Source organism: Cricetulus griseus, chromosome 2 (genome assembly GCF_003668045.3).
Source record: "Cricetulus griseus strain 17A/GY chromosome 2, alternate assembly CriGri-PICRH-1.0, whole genome shotgun sequence".
In the NCBI taxonomy this organism is placed as follows: Eukaryota; Metazoa; Chordata; class Mammalia; order Rodentia; family Cricetidae; genus Cricetulus; species Cricetulus griseus.
In genome coordinates this window covers 90066895-90091237 of record NC_048595.1, presented here as the reverse complement: position 1 = coordinate 90091237, position 24343 = coordinate 90066895, and the positions used below count along the sequence as shown (strand labels likewise).

The following is a 24343-nucleotide window of genomic DNA, read 5'->3' as shown; positions in this document are numbered from 1 at the left end:
AAACATATAATATTAAGGGTATTCATAGTCTAAATAGATCTGTCCAGTAGTATATACAGTATGATACTGCATGCAGGTGCAGTGGTGGTGGCGCACACCTTTAATCCCAGTTCTAGAGAGGCAGAGGCAAGTAGATCTCTGTGAGTTTAAGGTCAGTCTGGTCTACAAATCGAGGGAGCTATTACACAGAGAAACCCTGTCTTGAAAAAAAAAGTTTGCATGCACCAGGTACTTGGGTTACAGGCCCTGACCTTGTCTCCACTGGACTTCTTCATACAATCACAACTGGAAGGAATCCCTGGACAGATCCAGAGATTGTGTTGATTTTTACTTCCATAGTCTTCTACCTGAATCGAGATAAAAATGGAAAATTAAGGGCATGGGTAGGGAAAAGAGCTCCTCTCGCTGGGATATGTATGTATGTATGTGTATTATGTAAAATAGGCATTAACCCAACTCTGCTTCATATTGACTCATCCTGAAACTCCATGGTAGAGATAAGATTCCAGCTTCACCTAGTTCCACCTAGTGAAACTCCCTAAGGGTGGTTTAATTGTCTGCTTGACCCAAGTCAATGTAGGATCACATGAGAAGGGAGTCTCATTGAGGGACTATCTCAATTATGTTAGTCTGTGCACATGCCTGGGGGGGGGGCTCCTCATTTGAATTAATCGAGATGGGCAGACCTATCCAGAAAGTGGACAGCACAGTTAAACAGTTTCACCAGCTAACAACATTCTCACACATTAATTCTTTGCTCTCTTCTGGTTCTGGATGTGACATACACATCTCCCTCAAGCTTTTGTCCCTTTGACTTCCTAATATGATAGGCTGTAATCTGGGGCTGAGAGCCAAAGTAAATCTTCCTTTCTAAATTGCTATTGTCAGTATTTTACCACAGCAGGAAATGAAACTAGAGGTGGAATTCCTCAGGCTTCCATATAACCCAATTTTATATTATGTAAAAGATAGCCAGTACCCCAAAACTCCCTCCCTAGCCATCCCTAAGATTTCCTTGAGAACCTGTGTAGACCTGTTCCCAAGGTCAATTCAGAAAAACAGATTGTACCATCGGGTGTGTGTGTGTGTGTGTGTGTGTGTGTGTGTGTGTGTGTGTGTGTATCACCATGGGTGTCAGTTTGTGGAAACCGGATGGTGCTTGGATGTATACCAGGTCTCTTATAATGTCACTTTCCACTATTGTCTGAGGAATCTGACACTTCTATATTTGAATCTGGATTTATGTTCCTTAAGAAAAGTTATCTGTCCAGATGGATATTAAAGATTTTTTTAGATTTATCTTTATTTAGGCATATGTATGTGCATATGAGTGTATATCACATAAGTGTGAGTACCCTCAAAGGCCAGAAGAGGACATTGGATACCCAGGGACTGAAGTTACATAATAGAACTTAGGTCCTCTGGGAGAATAGTGAGTGCTGTTCACTGCTGAGTCATCCATCCAGCCCCCGGATAAGGCATTTGTATGGTTAAGCTCCTGGCTACTTAAATTTGCTAGGGCTGGTGCTTTATACTGTTGCCATAGAATGCCACGAATTTTACTGGGCCAGGATGTGTATACACACACTCCTGAATGATTCTTGAAAGATAGATGTTTACTTCTAACAGGCTATTCTTACTCATCCTGTATCTTTTCAACAGCTTTGAATTTGGTTAACCAGATTAAAACACTTTCATGGTGAACTAATGTCTCCTCACAAGTGTCTCTGACATGCTTGAGAAGGCCTATTTTCTAGTTGCTATGACAGTATCTGAGAGCAGTAACTTAAGGGAATAAATATTCCCTTTGGCTCATAGTTGGAGAGGTTAAAGTCCATCATGGGAGGTAGGCCATGGCAAGTTTATGGCAGCAGGGGTAGGTAGTTGAGTCTACTGACATCTAGATGGACTGGACCAGGAAGCAGAGAGCAGGCTGAAAGTGGGGCTGGGCTATAAACCTTAATGCCTGTCCCCTCTAATGGCACACTTCCTCCAGGGTTTTAGAACTCCACCCCTCCAAGGTTGTAAAACTGCCAGTAGCTGGAGAGACCAAGTATTCCAACAGAAGCATTTTCGGAGTGTTTCATATTCAAACTATTAACAAGTACCATTGTGACCAGTTAAGTTGTGTTTACCTTGTTATTTTCCAACTTCCAGTAGTAGACAGAGCTTTTACTTTTCATGTGCATTTACTATTCAAGCATGTGTTGAGAAGAAAAAAGTTACTGGCAAGTGGAGGAACTTTGGAGGTAAATTGCCAAAAATGTTGCTGAGAAGTTATATGTCTAAGGTAACCAAATAAAAAGGACTGCCAGTTTTCTGTGAGGGGCTCCAAATTCTTTGGCATATATCTTTAAATTCTGGTCCATTTTACAATAACAGAAACTTGAAAATGTAGATGACAAATTATGACTATGATTATGTAGAAAAAAATGAGATCGATACTTAAGCTTAAATTGGAAAACTGGCTAGTCCTCTGCCTCTTTTCAAGGTTTATGCAGGAAATGATTTGCTATTGTAGAGTAAAGGGGCCAAGGAAAAACACCCTGACCCAGACTTAACCCCAAGACCAGGGGGAAGAAAAGTAATCCCACCAATCCTTCAGCTTGCCCCAACATTGGGCCACAGAAACCTTGAGCATGAAATCTCACCAAGCTCTCAGGAGCTTGCCAAAGATCAGCACACAGAATCCCACCAATCCCAGGCCACCCTGGAGAACTCCCTGCCTACCCATCCAAGAAACCCTATAGAACACTGCATTCTGCAGCTACCTTCCGATTTTTTCCTTCCCAATAAACCTTTGTGTGAGGTTTGTTGTACTGTGTGATTCTGTGGTATTCTAGTTGCCAGGGCACCTTTTGGAGCAGGAGCAGAGCTGCAACCCTTCTGCTCCAGAAACCTTCCCCCACAGTGCCGAACAGAGCTGTAATGCATTGGGGCAGCCTTTCCCTTCACAGCTGCATTCAGCTATGCGCTTGAAAAGCCTTCACTTAGAAAAACGTGAGAGGTCTTCCTACTTATAATTTCCATATGCTGTCTAGCATAATAAACAGTGCCAGTTTCTTTCTGAATATCACCTCTCAACACTCCAGTATGCATCAATTTTAACTTTTTTTCTCTTAAAAGACAAGGACTGACTCCTGACCCTCCTGCCTTGACATCTGAATGCTTGAATCATAGGCATGCTCGGCTTAATACTGACTTTTGGAAAAGTCACATTCCACCACAGTTTTTAGAAAAATTCTGTTTTAAGCCAACCATGGCAGGGCAAAGTTGTAATCCCACCAGCTTACATGTAGAAGCACTGGATCCATTAACGGCCACCTGAGCTACATGGAGAGTTTAAGGCCAGCTTGAGTTACATAAAAAGATCTGGATGTGGAGGGTAAATTATTTCATCTTTTTCTATGGGCCTTTAGTGATTTTTGTACAGAGAACTTAAAACAACAATAATTTGTTTAGGGCTTTTTAACTTTCAAAAATTCTTATCAAAGCAGGGGGGTGGTGGCTATGCCTCTAATCCCAGCACTCGGGGGAGGCAGAGGTAGGCGGATCTCTGTGAGTTCAAGACCAGCCTGGTCTACAAGAGCTAGTTCCAGGACAGCCTCCAAAGCCACAGAGAAACTTTGTCTCAAAAAATAACAACAACAAAATCCTATCCACAACTCATCCTTACCAATAACTCTTCAAACTACAACATTAAAGCAAAAGATACCAGCCCCACAACTGTCTGTTTCAAGCCCTAAACTGGAGGCCAACATCTTCTAGACCTGGATGTCATTTAGGTAACTCAACCTTGTAAGGTTATTATACATCACTACATAGCCGTCTTCCCATTCTATACCCAATCACAAATAATGGTATCCACATTCCAAGTAATGGTATCCAAAGAAGAATCCAAAGAGTTACTCTGAATCTGTTTGCTTAGTGCGTGCGCTTACAGAAGGGAGGGAGGGGGTAAGGAGGGAGGGGAAGGGGAAGGAAGGAAGGAAGGAAGGAAGGAAGGAAGGAAGGAAGGAAGGAAGGAAGGAAGGAAGGAAAGGAAGGGAGGGAGAGAAAGGAAGGAAGGAAGGAAGGAAAGAGAAAGAAAGGAAGAAAGGAAGGAAGAAAGGAAGAAAGAAAAGAAAGAAGGAAATTGTTATCCATCCGAAGTTTGCATGTGCCCGGCCTTCTGCACTGTCGGGTGAGCCGGCACACCAGGGGAGACAGTTCTGCTTTGTTCGCTGAGGCTTTTCCTAAACTCTCAGGCAGCCTCGGTGCGCGGCTGAAGGGATGGCCAGGTAAACGGCAGGACCCCAAGAACTTGGGACAGTGGAGTGGCAAGAGACGAGAGCAGTCCCGGGCCACCGTAGACACTATCCGGGCCAGCGTGTGCGGCTGCGCGCTTGACGGCCCCTTTGCGACGGCTGCCGTGACTGCCGTAAAGCGAGGCCTCCGCCGCTGCTGTAGAGTGAGGTAAGATGCAGGCACCGGGGCTGGGTCGCTGTGCCTGGGCGGGCGTCCTCGCTGATCGCCGGGTACCCGGACTGGCGGTCGGCCACATTCGGGGTACCCGCCCTACGGCGGCGGGAGGAGGCCGAGGGCGGCCGCAGGTCCCCTCCGTGAGTCAGTCGGCCAGCAGCTGCGGCCGTCAGGAGAACAGACAGTTCCCACATGCCCACGCCGTCAGCCGAGCACCCTGACCCGGCTTCGGTTTGGGAGGTTGATGGAGACGCTCGTAGAAGCCGGGTCGGGGCAGTTTAGTTTGAGCTGCGTGGTGAGAGCAGCGGAGGATGCTGGGAGAACGACCAGGTGTGAGCACCTGCATGCCAAGGTGCTTCCCTCCGCAGGGGAGGAACCGCTGCTGCCGGCTGCTCTGCCTGCGTCTTAAGTAGTGACTGGAGGCATGAATTCGCCGGAAAAGGGAGGATGGCAGGGCAGCTAACCAGGGAGGGGTCCACCTCGGAAGGAGTTGGATGCCCGGAGGAGGTCTTGAGAAGTTCTGTGTGCAGGGGCCAGCTGCAACCGCTTCGAAGAAAGGTGGTAGTTGACTTACCAGTCTCCTTCCTGCCTTCTGAGAGTCCTCGGTGTTCATCCTTAGTTCGTTTGAAGGAGTGTTTTCACTGTGCTCAATAATGACGATAATAATAAGGTGGACGCGGTTAGCCATGCCTGATAATTGCATGTAGCTTTCCTGTCTTCCACTGACAGCATTAGCTGGGGATATCAGGAAAGATTGGATGTAACTGGGGCAGGGTAGTTAGAAGCTTTAGATAAGACTCCAGAGAACTGAATTCGGATTTCATCGCCATCGCCAGTTTCTGAGGTAGCTCGCCTGAGGCCAGCCACTTTGCTGTGTGCCTCAAGCTTTCTCAGCTATGAAGAGTGATATTCTAGTCTTTATGCCTTTGAAGATTTCAGATAAATAAGCCAGGGATGGTCGCGCAAACCTGAGTATTAGCACTTCACTGGTGGAGACAGGAGATCTGCATAATGAGCTCCAGACCAGCCTGGGGTAAATACCCTCAACCAAGCAATTAATTACTTGCCTCTTGAGGGAGAGGCTTTACTCACTGTCTTAGAGTTAATATTGCTGTGATGAAACACCACGACTGGAAGTGACTTGGGAAAGAAAGGGCTTATTTCGCTCACTGTTCCATATAACAATCCATCATGAAAAACAGAGGGCAGGAACCTGGGCTGGTGTAGAGGCCATGGAGAAGTGTTGCTTACTGGCTTGCTCCCATGGTTTGCTCAGCCAGTTTCTTGTAGAACCCAGGACCAGCAGCCCAGGGATGGTGCACCACACCCAATGGGCTGGGCCCTCCCACATTGCTCGTCAATTAAGAAAATAAGGCTTGCCTACAGCCCTGTCTTGTGGAGGCATTTTCTCAGTTGGAGTTCCCTCCTCTCAGAGGACTCAAGAATTGACCTAAAATTAGCCAGCATACTCACTTAACCTGAAATGTAAATCAAATACTTGATTTGAGCTGGGAAGATAATTTAGCCACTAAAGTGCTTGTCATTACAAACACAGCGATATGACTGATCCCAGAAGATATATTAAGAAGCTGAGCATGGTAGCCTGCAGGTGTAATCTCAGAGTTGGGGAAATGGACACAGAATGGTTCCTGGGGATCCCTGGCCAGCCACCCTAGCCTGCTTAGTGAATTCAGGCTGTGAGACACTTCGTCTTTTGGGTGTAGGGGGTAGGCAGGGGGATGGAAAGATTGTTCAGTGACAAAGAACAAGCATGAGATGAGGACCTGAAATCAGGTATTAGCACTCATGTAGAAAGCCAAGCATGTCTGTGTGCTTGTCGGTCACCCCAGCATGGAGTGGGGTGGGGGGACAGCAAAAATAAAGATTGCTGGCCACTGGTACAATATGAAAGAACAAAATACTGAACATCTTCTGGTCTTCTTACTCCTGTCCTCACACAAGTGCACATGCCCCCAACACATACAAGTCTTCATACCTGCAACATACAAGTGCACATAGCCCCTTACATACCCACACAAAGGTTGATGATATCTAAAAAGTAACACTAGAAGTAGCCTTACCAACATATGACAGGGAGGATTTTAATTGTGGGGGGTAGTAGAGGAGGAAGGGAGGGAGAAGGGAACTGGGATCGCCATGTAACTCAATCTTGTTTGTAATTCAAATATACAAAAAAAAAAAAAAAGAAGTAGCCTTACCTCCACATACTTGCATACACTGCTGTGCACTCATCCCCTCTACGTGCAGTAACGACTAATTTAGTCCCATTCTGTTCTAGCAATGAGAACACATTAGCAAAATGAAGTTGTTGTTGGTAGTTTCTTGTTTTGTTTTGTTTGGGACAGGTTCTCATTATGAAGCCCTATCTGGCCTGGAACATATTGTATAGACCAGGCTGGCCCTGAACTCAGAGATCCACCTGCCTCTGCCTCCCAAGTGCTGGAATTAAAGACTGATACCACCATATCTGGTTGAGAGTAGAATTTTTAATTTTTTTCATATTATAAAATTATGTTCAAATAAGAAAAACATTAAATGAAACAGAAAAGCATCTCCATTTTCTCCCCCTGAAATTCAGCCTCACCTATCTTGTCTTTTTATGCAGCCTCTGTCCATTGAAGAAAACTGGTTTTCTCCCTACCAGAAGTTATCAGTTGCACATAGCTTTTGGTTAGAGGTGGAACTTTGTGCCCACTTTCCCTTCTCTGTGCTGGGATTTTTGTCTTGCTTGAACTAGTTAGTGCCAGGCTTGTGCATGCCATCACAGTCTCTGTGAGTTCAAATGTTTATCATCCCTGTTGTGTCTGGAAAATGCTGTTTCCTTGGAGTTGTTCCATCACACCTGGCTTTTACAGTCTTTCTACTTTCTCTTCTCCATATATCACTGAGCCTCGAGGGGAGGACTTTAATGGGCTTTCTCTTTAGGACTGAGTGCTCCAAAGTCTCTCACTCTGAATGTTGTCCAGTTGTGGGTATCCATATTAATTATTATCTACTGCAAGAAATTTCTTTTCTGATGAGTGTTGAGCAATGCAATGTTCTATGGGTATAACAATATGTAGTTAGGAGTCATTTTATTTCTATGTTCATTTGGCAGAATAATTATTGTAAGGTTTCCCTTGGAGCCTATGACCTATCTAGTTCCAGGTTGTTGGCTTCATTAATGTGTCAGGTATAGGTTCCATCTCACAGAGCTGGCCTTAATAAAACTAAGTAAAAGGTGGTTGGTTACTCTTATAGCATCTGTGCCACTATTGCACAGTCAGTGGGTCTGTCTTGTAGACAGGTTGCTTTTATAGCTCACAGAGTTCACAGCTGGGTGAGATTGATGATTACTTTTCTCCTCCAGTAGTCTGTGTTATACCTTCCAGCACTATGAACTGTAGTCACCTGGGGTGAAGCTTCTAATTGAGCATCAGCTCGATTTCTCTATGTTCAGTGATGTAAATATACGGTGTCTTCAGCAATCAGGTCTTACTGTCAGGTTGTGGAGGATAAATAATAGCATTGGTAGTACTGGCTAGACTTCTTGATCTCTTACAATTTAAAAATGTTCACTGTTTTGCTTTTTCAGTTTTGTTTTTGTTGTTTTAACTTCTGAGTGCATCTTTGGTTTCATTTTCTTTTTATGCTTCCCATTCTGCTCAACCTAAGTCCCTAACCATACATTTACCAAACTGCATTATTCTCTTTCCTCTGTAGTTTGACTCCCTATTTGCTTTGCAGTTTGGGACATTTTTTTTTAATTTTATTATTTTTATCTCATATGCATTGGTGTTTTTGCCTGCATGTATGTCTGTATGAGGGTGTCAGATTCCCTGGAACTGGAGTTACAGACAGTTGAGAGCTGTCATATGGGTGCTGGGAATTGAACCTGGGTCCTCTGGAAGAACAGCCAGTACTCTTAACCGCTGAGCCATCTCCCCAGCCCTATTTGGAGCATATTTGAATGTCAGCTGTGACACTGCAAACTATGGAATGCTCTTGGCTACAGAAAGAATGTGAAAACAATCTTGACTTTACTTTGCATACAAAGTGTGCACACATCACAAGTGTGTTTGGCTCTTACCACTTTTTTTCAACCTTGCTCATGTAGTAATGTGTGGTAAAATTGATAATAAAAGATGAAATGAAAGCTAAAAGAATGTGCGTTCTGTTCTGTCGTGGGTTCAGGCAGGAGGCTTACAGCAGGCGGGTTGGGGTAAAAAAGTCTGATGGCCAATAAATCAGTTCATACCCAAATAATTCTGCTCACGGCTCTTTATTCTTCAAGAAATGTTCTTTCCGAACATTCTCTCTCAAAAGTTCTCCTTTAAAATTCTCCTAGAGTTCTTTCTAAGAATTCTCTTAAAGTTCTCTACAAGTTTCTTTTTTAAAATTCTCTAAAGGTTCCTTCTAAAATGTCTCCAAAAGTTCCTCCTAAAAATTCTCTTGAAAACAAGGCTCCTAGTTTTTATATCCAAGGCACATTGAACAACTCTCTGACATTAGGGCATGCATATCTCTAAGAGCCAGGAAAGCAGATAAAATCTTGAGAAGAGCAGGTGCCTCTTCCTCTCCACCCCAGGGATGTGGCTTGCAAAACTTAAGTCTCAGGCAAGAGGTGACTTGTGGAACGTGCTATTAACTGATTAAAGGGGACTTTTCTACACTATATCAAAGAGAAAAACTAAGGCTATATATTGTGAGATCTAGAAGCTGCAGCTCTTAACTGCTGATGCCTTTGTCAGAAGGAATTCCTTTCTGTGGGGCCTACTTGAGAATATAAAGCACCCAGTATATATTCTATATACAGCCAAATTCATAATAATAAATATTCTGGGGTTGATACCTAGAATATTAATTGCTACTTCTGTAATAAATGATAAAGGCTTTTAGCACTGTTCCCTAAAGATGAGTCTAGGCTCTAGCTGACCCGGGGTGAGAGACAAGAGGACTGATATCTCTGATGTCCAGAAACTCTTAGCCGTGTCCTTCTCCATTGCTAGATCTCAGTTCACGTACTAGTTATATCCTGTTTCCATGTCTTTTAAGAATAATTTTACTCTGTAATATATCATAGTTAAACCAGCCTCTTATTTACATTAGAACTTCAGGGTACTTGTACTACTTAAACCTCTTCTGTGAGTGTCTCCATTTTATTTTTCTGCAGATATTTGCTTTTTTCTTTGCTCATTTTATTAGCTCTATAATATTTTCCATTGCACATTTACATACATATAAAGTAAGAAGTGCATTATCCTTCTCTTTTTACAATGATGGTTAAAACCTCACAAATAAGAACTGTGACACCAATATTATCTTGATTTAGGACCTGTGCCATTGAAGATGCCATGGCTTGTGATATTGCCCTGAGATACCTCTCTTTGAAACTGTCTCATTGCTTAGTTTAAGTGGTTACTATATTATTAACGAATTAATTTTGTATTAGTTGTAAAATAGAGATCCAAAAAAAGCAAAAGTATATTAATTCGGAATTTAGAATAGCTGAGCGTAGACAGGCTTAACAATGGTACACTCTGAATGCAAGCTTAAATTTCACCAGGAGGCAGTGTGCATTACACGGGTGTGCTATTTAATATGTGTATGAGGAATAGCTAAATCTGGAAAGTGAGAAATAACCTTGTTATCTATGACCTGCCCTAATGAAACCATTATAACAAGTTTTAGCTGACAGCAGACAGGACCACCATCAGTGCTGATGGATGTTGCTAATTTTCACAGTTTAGTAGAGAAAATCATGATTTATCCCTATTACCTTGGTACATTATCTGCAGATGGGCAGGTAACTCTCATCCCTACAGTGCTTCTCTTGAGTAGTTGCTCTTTTTTTTTTTTTTATTTTTTTTTTTATTAGTTCTAGTTAGGGAACAAGCTTATTTCAAGTCCCTTCTCCCTCTCCCTCCCCTCACCCCCAAAGGCTACTTACAGTGCGTGTTCATTTGGATTCTTTTGAAACTCCACACCAAAACTTAGAACTTTAAAATGGCAGAGTAAAAATATTTGTGCTCTATTCTGACTGAAATTACTCTGAAACAGTATGGAAAGTAGGAGACGGGTGTTAATACAGCTTCCCCCAATAGAGACAAATACTATTGTAACCCCAAACTGAAATATTTGAACAGTGGTTGGCACATGTAAGGAAAATAGAGATCTTAGAACTGACAGGACAGAGACATGGCTCTTCTGTTTACTGTAGATCAGGAAGGTGTGAGAGCATCCATGGTTGTTTGGCAGTGTGAACTAGCAAGAAGAAAAGCAAATAAGGTCTACACAAATGCACTATCCTTACAGCAGCAAACCGAGAGAGGGATTGCCAGAGACATTTGGTACCTGTTTCTGACATCTTGAAGGAGAAATGTTTTAACTTCTCCTAACATCTAGTATGTATTCTCCATTGCGTTCACATACACACATGTATAAACTGTTCTGTCAGAAAGAACTTCCATCTAGTCTAGAATATAATGCTGCCCCCTCCTAACCCAGTATTCCTATGAATAACTGATCTTGGGGAGTTCAGGCCATGCAAACATAAGTAATTAAAAGGGAATGATATGACAACAAGAAGAAAAAAAACTAGAAAACAAGTGACAACCCATGATGAAATTGTACAGGCCTAAGGAGGAAAATTTATGAAACAATTACAACTTTAAAATGAAAGGCGGGGGACTCAGTGGTCAAGACATATTCTGCCCTTCCCAGGGACCCAAGTTTGCTTCCTAGTACCTATGTCAGGTGACTCAGAATAACCACCTGTAACTCCAGCTCCAGAGGGATCGGACACCTCTGTCCTTTACTTGCACACATGTGAACATACCCCTACATCTACTTATATTAAAGTCATTTTTTTAAAATCTTTAAAATGACAGTGTTTGCTGTACCTCATTGATAATTTACTTGCCAATCCTGGATAGAAGCCTTGGTTGGGATCAGTTATCAGCCCTGCAAAAAATAAAAGCAATGTTCATTGGCTCAAGAGCTAGGAGTCAACTATAAGAGGGCAGTGTGGCAGAGCTCAGAAGACACATAAGGAGAAGCAATGGCCATGTTGAAATGGAAAGTCAACAGTGAAGCTTCAGCGAAGTGGCTTGATGACAGGCTTTGGAAGTTGAGCAAACGGAAACAGGAGTGAAAGGAGATACACTTCCTGTAGTTCTGGAAATAGAGAATCCAATGTTGAAATGAAAGTACTTAAATGACTTCAAAAAGTTTTCTACAAATAAATCTTTATTCTACAAGTTGAAAGAGCAAACAAAGACCAAAGGAAAATGAATATATAGTAATCACTATCAACATATAGCCTAAGTCAACAAGTGGGAAATATGTGTACTTCCATTGTGCATCCCGTTGAAACAGACCAGATTCCTGTAGGGGGGCTGTGGAATTGAATGTTAGCAAGAGAGTATTTAGCATTACAGGACAATGATATAAATCCTGTAATTTACCGAGGAAAGTGAGGTATGACCTCACAGCCAAACTCTACTGACATTTGGTTAAGCAGTGCAAACTAGTAAGCAGTACCTCTATGTACTTTTTTATAAGCTGCAAAGAAGCTGAATGGGCAGAGGGTATATAAGATCACTGTGGAACACTGTGAATAAGAGTAAAATAACATAGTTATGGGACAGAATAAAATAACCAAATAGAAATACATAGGAAAAGGAAAGAAGACTGAAGGTAGCATAGTTTGCCAATTTCTAGTTGTAACTAGAAGACATAAGACAGAAAACTTAGATTACTGAGTAAAAGGGATGTTAGTATTCTTGAAGAAATAACGAAACACTAGAGTACATTTAAAATTATTTAACCAAAATCATGTATTGGAGAGGAGGTAGGAAGTATATACATACTAAATTTCTTACTCTAAAGAAATAATCAGAGGTGATACCAGGATGAAAAACCAAAATGTTTACCAAGGTATTTTTACCCTTGCAAATACCAAGGCCATTTATGAACATCCTGTATTTCGTGTGTGTGTGTGTGTGTGTGTGTGTGTGTGTGTGTGTGTGTGTGTGTGTGTGTGCATGTACACGTGCATGCACACAAAACAAAACAGCTAGATACTATGCTCCTTAGCTAAAAACTTTCTCATTTTCTTCCTGTGGATGTAGTTCTAAGTATGATCAGAATTAGTATCACTTTTGCATTTATCAGTCATTCATTCTGAGATCCAAAGGTCCCAGGCCAGGTCTGTTGATTGCCTCCCTTCTTGGTCAAAGTGTCCTGTAGAACTGCAGATAGCTTTTTCTTATCCTTTTTCTTTTCCAGTTTTGCTGTTGGTGTTTATTTGAGGAAAGGTCTTTCTATGTAGCTCAAGCTGGTCTAGACATCACTCTGTAGCCCAGACTGGCCTTGTGTTTGCTATCTCCCTGCCTCAGCATACCAAATGCTACTATTATAACCATGTACTACCATGCTTAGCTAAATAACTTTTGTGTGTGTGTGTGTGTGTGTGTGTGTGCTATCAATGATTATTAAAGTTAATTTTCTTTCTTTCCTTTTTTTTTCTTTGCAAAGGTATGTCTTTGTTCACAGTAAACGATTATCTTCCGGTCTTAAGAAGAAGATGAAAACAACTGGGTTGCTGTTAAAAACATCCAAGAGAACACTACAGACCAATGAGTAGAATCAATAAGAACGTGCTTTTGGCCCTTTTAACACTGACAAGCTCTGCATTTCTGCTGTTTCAGCTATACTACTACAAGTACTATTTGTCAGCAAAGGTAATTGTGTTTTTTTTCTTAGTAGACATCATTTCATGGGTGTTTCTCTGTATGGCTGTGTGTTTTCTTAACATTTAAATTGCAGTACATACAATTAATAATGTATACCTTTTACAGAAACATTTCTCACTGGGGTTCTCATCTTTGTAGGATGTAGCAGGCAGTTCAAAATTAGAATTAAATGGTTTTTGTAATTATACAGTTAAATCAAAAGTAATACTTCAATACATTTAATCTATTCAAATTTTCTGATATATTCATATTTATTATTTTATATAATATAAATAAATAATATTATTTATATTATTCCACAAAATAGTATCAGTTACATGAAGTCACTGATAGGTAATTTTCATAACATATCACAATCATTTTATAGTGTATATTTTGATTCAGAATATACCAGAAGAATTGTAGTATAACTAACCTTTGTTGCTGTTTGTAGGACTGAAGAAGTAGAGATAAGTGGTTTGGAGTCCAGTAGCTTCTCACAGTAGTAAATGCCTTTGGCACCACGTTGTCATGAGTACACAGTTTTCCAGAATCTTAGCAGAGATTACTCTAAGTCTGTTGTTGTCTAGGGAAAGGGACTATTTGCTGTCTCAGAGTAAAGAAGGCCTACTTCTGCTTTGGAGCTTTCCTATAGGTGTCCTTTTGGCCCTAGCCACTTAATTAGATGAGTCTATATTTTCTATGATCTAGAAATAAAATCGATGCAATTATATATAATTAAAGAAAGGAAATATACTATACTATATTTCATAGAGGGATAGACTTGACTTTTCAGATCTAGGATAGTTGTTCAGGTTTTTGAAATGCAAACTTAGTTTGTTTGGATGTTCTATCAGGGAGCACAGCTCCTCATGTACCCTTGACCCAAGAGCAATCCTCCTTTTGGGGGGTTGGTTGTCCTCTTTGACTGCCTGAGTGCTCAGCTTCAGGAGGGAAAAAGCAGAAAGGGAAGAAGGGGACACCTGCCTGGACAGCAAATTAACCCAGACAATCAGTGGGGTAACAGATACTGCAGTGTGATCCCCTCATATCCAGAAATACAAACTCTAGTAGAATGATAGCTTTGTGAACATTCTATGAACTCTAATTTCCAAGTACAGATATTCTTCAATTTATAAGGTTACACCCTGATAAACTATTGTAGGACAAAAATATTGTAAGTAAAAAAGTAATATGTTTCACCTACTGAACACCATAGCTTAACATAGTATGTGGTGAAATATGAGTACCTTCATCATGTGACTGGTAGCTCCACAGCACCATGAGTATTGAATAGCCTGTCACTTGCTCAGGAAAAGATAAAAATTCAAAACTTAATGTATCAGCTCTATGCAGTATATAATACTTTCACGTCATTGTAAGCTGAAAACATTGTAAGTCTACCCATCATAAGTTGGGATCCATTCATAATTGGCTTACAGTTTACACCAAAAAGGAGAAGACTTGTCTCTAGGGATTATTTTCTTCTCATTACACCTAATAGGTTAATGTGGTTTTAATTCGGTGTGCTTGTCTAATTTGTGTTTACTGATTACTTGTTAAGACACAAGGTATGTAGCAGGAAAACTGAGATTAGTAGGGCAAAGGTCTTAATCTCAACTTGATAGTTGTAGCAGTAGTAGTTATTCTTTTTCATGGGTGTTTCTCTATGTAACCCTAGCTGTCGTGTAGACCAGGCTAGTCTCGAGCTCAGAGATCCTCCTGCCTCTGCGTCCTGAGTGCTGGAATTCAAGGCATACGCCACCACCACCCAGCAGTAGTAGTAATTCTTGAGTATGGGTTCTGAGTTCAAGTCTTAGTTCAGTCATCTGGCCTTCAGAGTGTCACTTCTTTGAGCTTTGTGTTTGAGCTCTGGTAGCCTGTGTTTCTTACCGAAGGTTTACATTACCATTTTAAAAATAAAGTGAGATGGCTTAGTGGTAAGGTCACTTGCCACCAAGCCGGACAATTTGAGCTCAATTCCTGGAACCCACATGGTTGAAGGAGAGAACCGAATCCTGAAAGTTGTCCTCCAACCTCCACACTTATGCCATACACACCTTCTTCCGCCCCTTACTAAACAAACAAACAAGTAAATAAAAAGAAAGTTGACGTAAGTTATTGTAGAGTCCTTGTGAGCCTAGGTCTCACTGTTTTATGAATGCGTTAACTGGGATCTTGACCTAGTGTTTCTTGCTCATATGTTCTATGCTCAACATAGTCAGAATCTAATGGTTGTATATAAAACTAAGACTATCTAAACAGAACATGTTCAGATTGGCAGATATGAGATGAAATGGCTTTCAGAATGCTGTAGGACAACTGAAAATATGGGGGCTGATGGCTAAGTAAAAGACAAAACAGTAACTGGAAGGAGCCTTCTATTGTGCTTTTTAGTCAGACAAGCCACACCTGTGCCTTCAGCAATTGGTTGTTCTTAGTAACTAGAAGGCTGCTCACAGGGTGTTATTCTGGGATAGCTTCCTATTGTGTTCAGTAATTTGTTTTCCGAGATTTGAAAGAAGAATGGCAGCAATTGTTCACAGTGAACAACTTCACGTGACATCATTAGGAATGGGAATTAACCTCATAGACTTGTAGCACATAAGCAGCAAAGTAAAATTGTGCAAAGATTTTCGCTTGGTCTTTGACATTTGGCTTGCTTTGTTTTGCTCTGAAAGAAAACATAAGGTTATTCCTGGAGGGAAAGTATATTTTTGACAGTCTGGTATAATGTGGCAAATTTTGATAAATATCACCGCCTTTATTCTCCCACATCTCCGTTTTTTTTTTTGTTGTTGTTGTCCAGAAAAAAAATGTGAATTTCTTTTATTACAGGTAAAGCATGTTATTTTTATTCTTTCTTATATTCCCAGGCTGTAGACTATAGATTTTCAAACCAGATGGCTTATTAATACACATAGCTTTCTTCCCCTTGCTGGCTTGTAACATTTAAGAGTCCAGGTCAAGGAGAACTTGAGAGTAAGAAACAGCCAGCCCTGAGATGCAGAAGAGGACAGTACTCAGATAGTTGGGGAGTCACCACAGTTATCGTCTCTCAGCTTTAGGTGTGCAGGTTAATAAACAATTGGAGAAAAATCTGATATTGAAGACCTTACTTTTTTTTTTAACAAAGAATTAGCCATTTGACTCTATTGGCATGTTTAAATAGTCATACAAATTAAGAATCTGGATTTTGAGTTCCTGTAACAACTTGATTATTGAATACTAGCATCAGAAATGATAAGATTTTTCTTTAAATCTTGGCATCCTATCTTTGGAATGCCTGTTATTTAATGATTGTTGTAATTGAATCAGTGGGGTTCAGTAGCCACTATTATTTTTCTACCAGTCCCTTTTAGGATCTGGTTCTGCCTGTCCACTTATTTATGGCCCTCAAGTTTTCATACAACTATCCAATAGGAAACATTTTGAAATGTCTTTAGGCTTTTTTTAATCCCTTGACTTGTATTTCTGAAAACTATTTATGCCAACCATAGTAATAGGCTATAAAACAGAATGATAAATGATGTTCAATCCTACATTTCTAGAAATGCACAATGTGAGAAGCTTTGGAATTAAAGATTAAGAAACATATAAGGAAATTGATAAATAAATAATTTAATATTCATTTCTTCCAATTCCATTCTGAATACTACTTATGAATTCTTCTGCCCTCTGCTGTTTAGACTCTGTAATCCTTATTACTGTACACATATTTTTTTTTGAAATTAGAGATCTGATCAAATTATTTGCATAGCATACCTATAGAATCAAACTTAAAACTCCATAGCATAGTATGCAGGATATTCTCTGTTTGCCTCTCCAGATCTCTCTTCACTATACTCTATGCCTTGGGAGGCTGGCCTCTGTGGACTGCATTAGCTGAGCTCCCTTGTCTTTTGGTTTCCAGTTGGGTTCAACCAATGGGAAACATCAGCTGGAGATTGGAGACTAGGAAGACAAAGAGGTCAGGTTATTTATTTTCTTGGTTCTCTATTTGTATGGTCATTGGCTGGCAGTGGTGCATTCTTATTCATTTACAGTTGTAGCCACCGGGCACCAGTAGCTGTTCCCATAGATAGAGCAACTATTCAGATAATGAAATTTAAATTCTACGACCCTTTACTTTATAGGTCCATGGGTATAGTCACAAAAACTACATGTTCCTTTGTATTCCTTTTCTTATAAGAGACTATAAAAGTTGTGTCATTTTTAAGCCTAATAAAACTAGATCTGCCAGTGTTGTTATGTCTGACTCTTCACGCTAAGTTCTCAAGGAAAAATATGAAGAATAATATACTTGGGGGGCTGGATTACTGGGTATTTTATGGAGGTAGCATAATATTTTAAGTTGGTCTTAAGGGAAGAGTAGGAGTTTTCCAGATGAACATGAAGAATGTAGGAGGTCATTATAATAAGAAAAGTTTATTCTAACAGAATGAATTATGTAGATGTCCATAGGAGGAGAGTCCTGTATAGAAACCAAAGGAAATATGGTACAAAAATCCTAAAGTAGAAAAGCTTCTGGAACAATTGGATCTTAATGTGGCTGTAGAGGAAAGAGAGATGAGAGAAGAGTAGGTAAGACCAAAGAGCTCTGTGTTGTTGAGAGTCTCATAGACCATTATAAGAACTTTGGGCTTAATTGGTAAGATTGTAAACCATAGGAAGGTTTTGAGCTGTTAACATGGCATAATTGTGACTAGTTCATCTGCTCTATTAAGAATAGATTATGGCACAGGCTGAAAAAAATTTGCTAAAAGGTTATGGTAATTTACATAGGAGGTGGCAATGGCCTAGACAAGGGAATGAGTAAGAAATGGCAAGCATAGCTGTAAAGATTTATTGATTGTTAGATGCGGGTATGAAAAACAGAAGAAAGTCAAAAGTTACTTGTGTTTCAACTTAGTAGAAGTATGAAATTGCAGTTTATTGAGATGAGGGAAATTGGAAAGAGCAAGTCTGAAATAGGGTGAACAGAAGCTTTTTCACATGCCACTTTTAGGTGCCTATTTGATAAGCAGGTAAAGAAGAGTAAACAACTGGATATATGAGTCTGCAGGTAAAGAAGTACTGTGGTTTGGAGATGACTCCCTGGGTAAAGAAAGGCACTTTCCTGAGTTTGATCCTCTGAACACCGATGGTGGAAGGAAGGAACAAACTCTCCCATAAGTTGTCCTTGAACCACATGAAACATGTGTGGGCCATCTCTAAATTAAGTACATAAATACATATTCAAAAAGACAAAGAAAGCTATGGGCTGGAGACCTAACATTACAGTTAAGAACATTTGCTGTTCTTCAAGAGGACCCAGGTTTGGCTCCCAGCATCCATGTCTGTGGTAGCACACAATCTCTTGTAACTCCGGTTCCAGGAAATTTAATGTCCTCTTCTGGCCTCTGTAAGTACTTCATACATGTGATACTTATGTATCGGCAAGACACACATAAACATTTTAGTAAATTTTAGTAAAAAGCTGGGCAGTGGTGGCACACACCTTTAATCTCAGCACTCAGGAGATAGAGGCAGGCTGATCTCTGAGTTCCAGGACAGCCAGGAGTACACAAGAAACCTTGTCTTGAAAACATCAAAAAAGAAGGAAGGGGAGGCCGGGCGGTGGTGGTGCACGCCTTTAATCCCAGCAATTGGGAGGCAGAGGCAGGCTGTGAGTTCGAGACCAGCCTGGTCTACAAGAGCTAGTTCCAGGACAGCCTCCAAAGCCACAGGGAAACCCTGTCTCAAAAAACCAAAAAAAAAAAAAAAAGGAGGAGGAGGAGGTGAAAGGAAGAAGTATTGGGAACGCTTGAAAGTTCTCTAATTCCTTTTAGAAAGAAAAGAGAAAGCAATGCCATATGTTGACAGATGGAATACGGAGAATGTTTTAAACAGAGAAAAGAGTAGAAAAATTCACCTAAGAGAATGAGAGAATTAATGGACAAGGGAATGAAATGTAGCATTGCTCAGCAGAATGAAGGCCCTACACAACATTCATCAAGAACCAGCAGTGACACCAGTGAACAAACGTTGTTAGCTGTGTGCTTGCATGTGAGGAGTTAGATTCCTCTTGCTTGTTTTGCTTTGTGTTTTTGATGAAGAGTCTCGCTGTGTAGTCTAGGTTGGACTAGAACCCATTACTGATCTGGCCTCAGCCTCCTACATACTGGGATTATAAGTATGTTCCACCATGCCCAGATGTGAATGTGAACTGTTTGTGGGTTTTGTTTGGTTTGGTTTGGTTGGGATGTTTTTGGCTAAGCAAGTAAACTAGAGGTAAGTTGTGACTTTGTAGGAGGACATGCCTTGCAAGACATGGTGTCTGTGACAGCATTGCTCATAATGGTGGGGCAGAGGAAGAAGGCAAGAGACTATAATTTTGACATGGTGGAATGTTACTGCTAGGTAGAGGTAGTAGTAACACTACTGTAACTATGTTTACTGCTCTATTGGAGGTGGGAACCTGGGAGATCAAAGCCTAAAAATGAGGCAGACTAAAGTCTCATTCAATAGCCAACTTTATTCAGAGCATCAAACAATTTATACTCTGAGTGTATAAGTTGTACAAGTACCTCAGTAAAGTGTATAATTACAAGGACAAGCCATACATGGCAAAAACATGCTTTCCCATAGAGGGACATGAATAACAAGCTGAAGTAAACTCACTCCTATCTGCTACACCTGGGAGGAGCAGGAAAACACATTCCAAGAACAATTCTGTGTTTTGAAGAAACTAAGGTCACAAGACTCTTCTTAGAATTTTCTCACAAGCACTCAGAATTCCTCTCATGACTCCATTTTTAGACTCTGTTCCAACATACATACAATTAACTGTAAAATTAACTGTACACTTTGAAAAGTAGAATTTATGATATATGATCTTAATTCCAATAAAGCTACTATAAAATAATCTACTAGCTCACTAGAAATGTATTTATTCCAAACTCCGCCAATTCAGCAGCTTAAAAATTCAGCCTCCTCTCCTAATGTAGGGTTGTAGTGAAAAACAAATTACTGTCTACAATCTCCATCATTCAGGATTGAAGATTACAAAGTTACCTCTGTTTTTATTTGTTGTTGTTTCTCTCTAATGTCTACATTAAACTGTTATTGTCTAAGTTACAGATCTTTTGAGAGACTGAGTCTGACTCTACCTCAATTACTCTTCCTCCCTTTTCACCTCCAATTAACAAATTCTTACATTTATTTAACCAAGCACTAGGCCAGGCATAGTAACATGAAAACAGCTTGACCTTGGCACTTGTCCTTGAGTGTGCAGTTTAATGAGAAGACGATCCTTCTTTTTAGGAATGTTGAACACATTGCGTTGGTAGGATAAGGCATTCCTAATTGTCCATCAGCGTCCTCAGTTCTTTAGACTTTATAGGTAGAAAAGCATTGACAGCATAAGAAGCTGTCAAACTTGTTTTCAGCTTGAAACATTCTTGTTGTCTCTAGGCCATCCAACATTCTCCTATTTAGTTTCAAACTATTAGGGGCTTATCATATGAATACTGATAATAATCCTTTCTTCCTTCTGATTCTCAGAACCTGGACATTTAACAAGTACTATTAACTTATAAGTAACAGTTGAAGTAATAGTGTACATAATGAAAAGTGTAGGTATTGGGGACATCTGGCTCTCTTTTTCTTTTTTTCTTCTCTCTGTCTCTCAATGTGTCTCTGTCTCTGTCTCTCTCTCTCTCTCTCTCTTTCTCTTCTTTTTTTGAGACCTGAATGATGGTGTAACCCTGACACCATCTCTCAACTAGAAATAGAGACTTTGCAGTGTTGTTATGAGGGGGTGCCTTCTTTTCATTTGAAAGTATCCAACAGAATCTGACACTTGAGATTGGCTCATTATTATACGTTTTTTTAAAGTTCACTGTCCATCTCATCAGTATATGGAGATATATGGAGATGAAGTTAGGAATACGGAGTTAAATGGACAAACTCTAATTTCAGAGATAGCAGAGAGCCAGCTGGTTCATGCTATAGTCTCAGGACTTGGGAGACCAGGGCAGAACAGAGAGAGGGATGGAGCGGGAGGAATAAGGAGGGTGGGGGGGGGACAGATAGACATAGGAGTATGGGTACAGATGCTATTTGATGGGCATTAATTGGTTCAGAAATGCTGGCCATACCATTGAACAATTTCAGTAACTTACTGTATTCTGTCAGTGTTTTATATCTTGGGTTATTATATTATAAAATTATATGATTTTTTGCTTCAGAGTATGAAATAAGCATTTAGATATTGTGTGCTGGGCTGTGAATTTACCAAAATATTCTTTTGCTCTCTTCCAGAATGGAACTGGTTCATCAAAATCCAAGGGAAACCGAATTGGATTTGATAGTACACAGTGGGTATGTACTATAGACAAGATATCTCAATTACAATGTTTGTGTTATCTTTAGTTCATTCATTGATATATTCAATTACTTGCTGAATGATAGCAATGACAATAACAACCTTGGACATAAATAGACTCTATGCTGAGTGCTTTACATGGAATAGTTCATTTTATCCTTATGGGAGCCCTAAAATGTCAATATGAATGTTGCTCTCAGTTTAGCTAGTCAGGGAGATTCAGGTTAGTTGGTTAGTAAACAACTGAATCCAGAATTTAGCTTTCCATTTCTAGAATTCTTGTCCACTGAACTATAATGTGTCCCCAAATATGAGCCAGAATTGAACTACAAATATAAAGGGAAATTAATAATCAGGAATAAAAATCTCAGTGCTTCCTTTGTTAGATGAGAGGAACAGATAATGTAACATATCCATCCATTATATTTTTTTGTTTTGTAAAGTTTCAGAACCTCCATGTTTTAAAAATACATTTTCTTGCCTTTTTTCTACCTAGTTAAAAGTGAAAAACAATGCTGAGAGGGCAGAGCTGAGATGTAGCTCAGTTGGTAGTGTTTACCGAGCATGCAGGAGGCCCTGGGTTCCATCTCCAGCACTGTGTAAACCAGACATGGGAGGAAGCAGGGGACCAGGAGCTCAAGGTCATCTTCAGCTACACTGTTCAAGGCCAGCCTGCCTACTTGAGACCCTGTGCCAACAACAGTTTTAAAAAGATAGTGCTGGTTTGCTAATAAAAAAGAAATTACAGCCATGATACATGATAGCCTGTGTTGTGGGAAATGAGCAGATAGTCCTTGTGTATTCTTTGATTTTTTTTTTTTCTTCTTGGTTTTCTTTTGTTTATGCTGTTATTTTGAGACAGGGTCTTACTGGTGCATCACTGGTTGGTCTGGAGCTTTCTATACATAACCTGACTTGAGTCAAACTTTATGGTAATCTCTGGAATGCTGAAGTTACAGGCATTCATCACCATATCTAGCCATTTTTGGCTTCCTACTTTTACGCTAAGTTGTTTACATTTTGTTGTAGTACATTTTACCTTGACCTATAGTGACTTGTCTTCCTTAGTAGACTGTGCACTTCTTGAAGACAGAACCCTGTGTATTACTCATTTGCTTATTCCTAGTGCACTGATCAGCATGGTGTCTATTGGGTAGACACTCTGTAAGTTCTTAGAAAATTAATTGAACAAAAATTTAACGAAATGGGTTGTGATGAGCTAGGCCTAGTGGTCCAGGCCTTTAAATCACACCTACTAGGGAATCTTACACAAGAGGAACTCGAGGTCCAGGCCTGTCTGAGTGAGTCTAAATGAGTCTAAGGCCAGCCTGGGTGACTTAATAAGATCCTCTCTCAAAACAAAAAATACAGAAGGGACTGGAGAGAGAGCTCAGTGGCAGAGCACTTGCCTAGCATGTGTGACATCTTGGATTCAGTTCCCCAGTACTAGGGAAGAAAATTCTGTTGGCTGAGTGGTTTCAAAGAGATTCTTTTCCTCTCAAACAGCGTGCAGTTAAGAAATTTATTATGCTGACATCCAGCCAAAATGTGCCAGTGTTCCTTATTGACCCCTGGATTCTGGAATTGATTAATAAAAATTTAGAACAAGTGAAAAATGCTTCTCAAGGCTCAGCTTCAGACTGCCGATTTTTGTGTGTTCCGAGAGACTTCACTGCATTTGCACTGCAGTATCACCTGTGGAAGAATGAGGTGAGTCAGGTGCTCCTGATGATGGAGATGGTTCCACCATTTAAAATGCACAGCATCCAAGGTTCTTTGTGGAAGTTGTATTGGGGATATTTTCTTCTAGAAATAAGTGGATACAAAGCCTAGAGTAACTAAGGCATTAATTCTTTTCCAGTAAGGTTGAAATAATGGTGGCTATTGATGTTAGTTTGCCTTCCCACTGACACCAGTGCTGAAGTTCTTGGTCCATTTCCATCATCATCCCAGCATAGCTCTCTTAGTGCTATAAGAACGGCATGTTCATCCTCATGGTGGGAGAATAAGAGGAAGGAATGGGACATCTATCTTTTGAAGGAAAAATTTTCTCAGAAGCTTCTAGTAAATTGTTGTTCCTATATCACTATCTTGACTATAATCATGACCTTGAGAGGTCACCATAAGTGTTCAGCATCTCCATTAATGTAGGCAAGCTAGGAGGGGTCTTGTCCTTAATTTTCACTCTGTTGCATAAGGTACACCTCAACATAGGATTTTGTCTATAGCACTGTTCTTTTTGTATGTACACAGTATTAGTTTGCTACTCATATAAAGTATTTAGATGTGTCCACAAACTTGGACTTAACATTTCTTAAGCACTGAGCCCCAGCCCCTTGAACTTATATTTCAATCTTGCTTTATGGTTTTAAAATAAGTGGCCTCACCTGCAAAGCCTTTCCTTAACAGTGATCTTCCCCTTGGTCACATATATGAAGCCTCCTCCTAGTTTTCCCTGGCCTCTCTGGAGGCGTCACCTGGTGCAGTTAAGGCAGAGTTGCATATAGTAAGTGTTGGAGCTGCTGTATACTAAGGTGCGGATCTTGAGACCCTCCTCATGCCTCCATGAGGGGTGTAAGCAGTCAACAAGCCCAACTGGGGTGACTGTTTGCAAGAGGGCACAGCTGGACTTCCCAAGATGGTGGTTGCTTGGTTCAGGATGGTCACTCACAACACCAATTCTGGCCTCAGCCTCTAAATACCAATTTATTGTTATGGTAAGAAATATTCATTCACACTTCCAAAGTGTTTCTTGAGCACAATGCTCTTGCTACTTTAG

General features: G+C 40.4%; 1 protein-coding gene across 4 annotated transcripts in view; it reads left to right on the top strand.

The window, feature by feature from the left end:
- The first annotated feature begins 4070 nt into the window (after positions 1–4070).
- Positions 4071–24343, top strand: part of Fktn (fukutin) — a 56746-nt gene continuing 36473 nt past the window's right edge. For 2 of the 4 annotated variants that reach the window (XM_027403073.2, XM_027403074.2), the window contains exons 1-4: positions 4071–4455; positions 13000–13205; positions 21501–21560; positions 23071–23274. In XM_027403073.2, coding sequence (XP_027258874.1) covers positions 13101–13205; positions 21501–21560; positions 23071–23274 — 369 coding nt within the window. In that variant the 5' untranslated portion in view covers positions 4071–4455; positions 13000–13100. Of the gene's footprint in view, positions 4456–12999; positions 13206–17025; positions 17167–21500; positions 21561–23070; positions 23275–24343 lie in introns of those variants that run through there. The other 2 variants (XM_027403072.2, XM_027403075.2) reach the window with 2 other exon arrangements.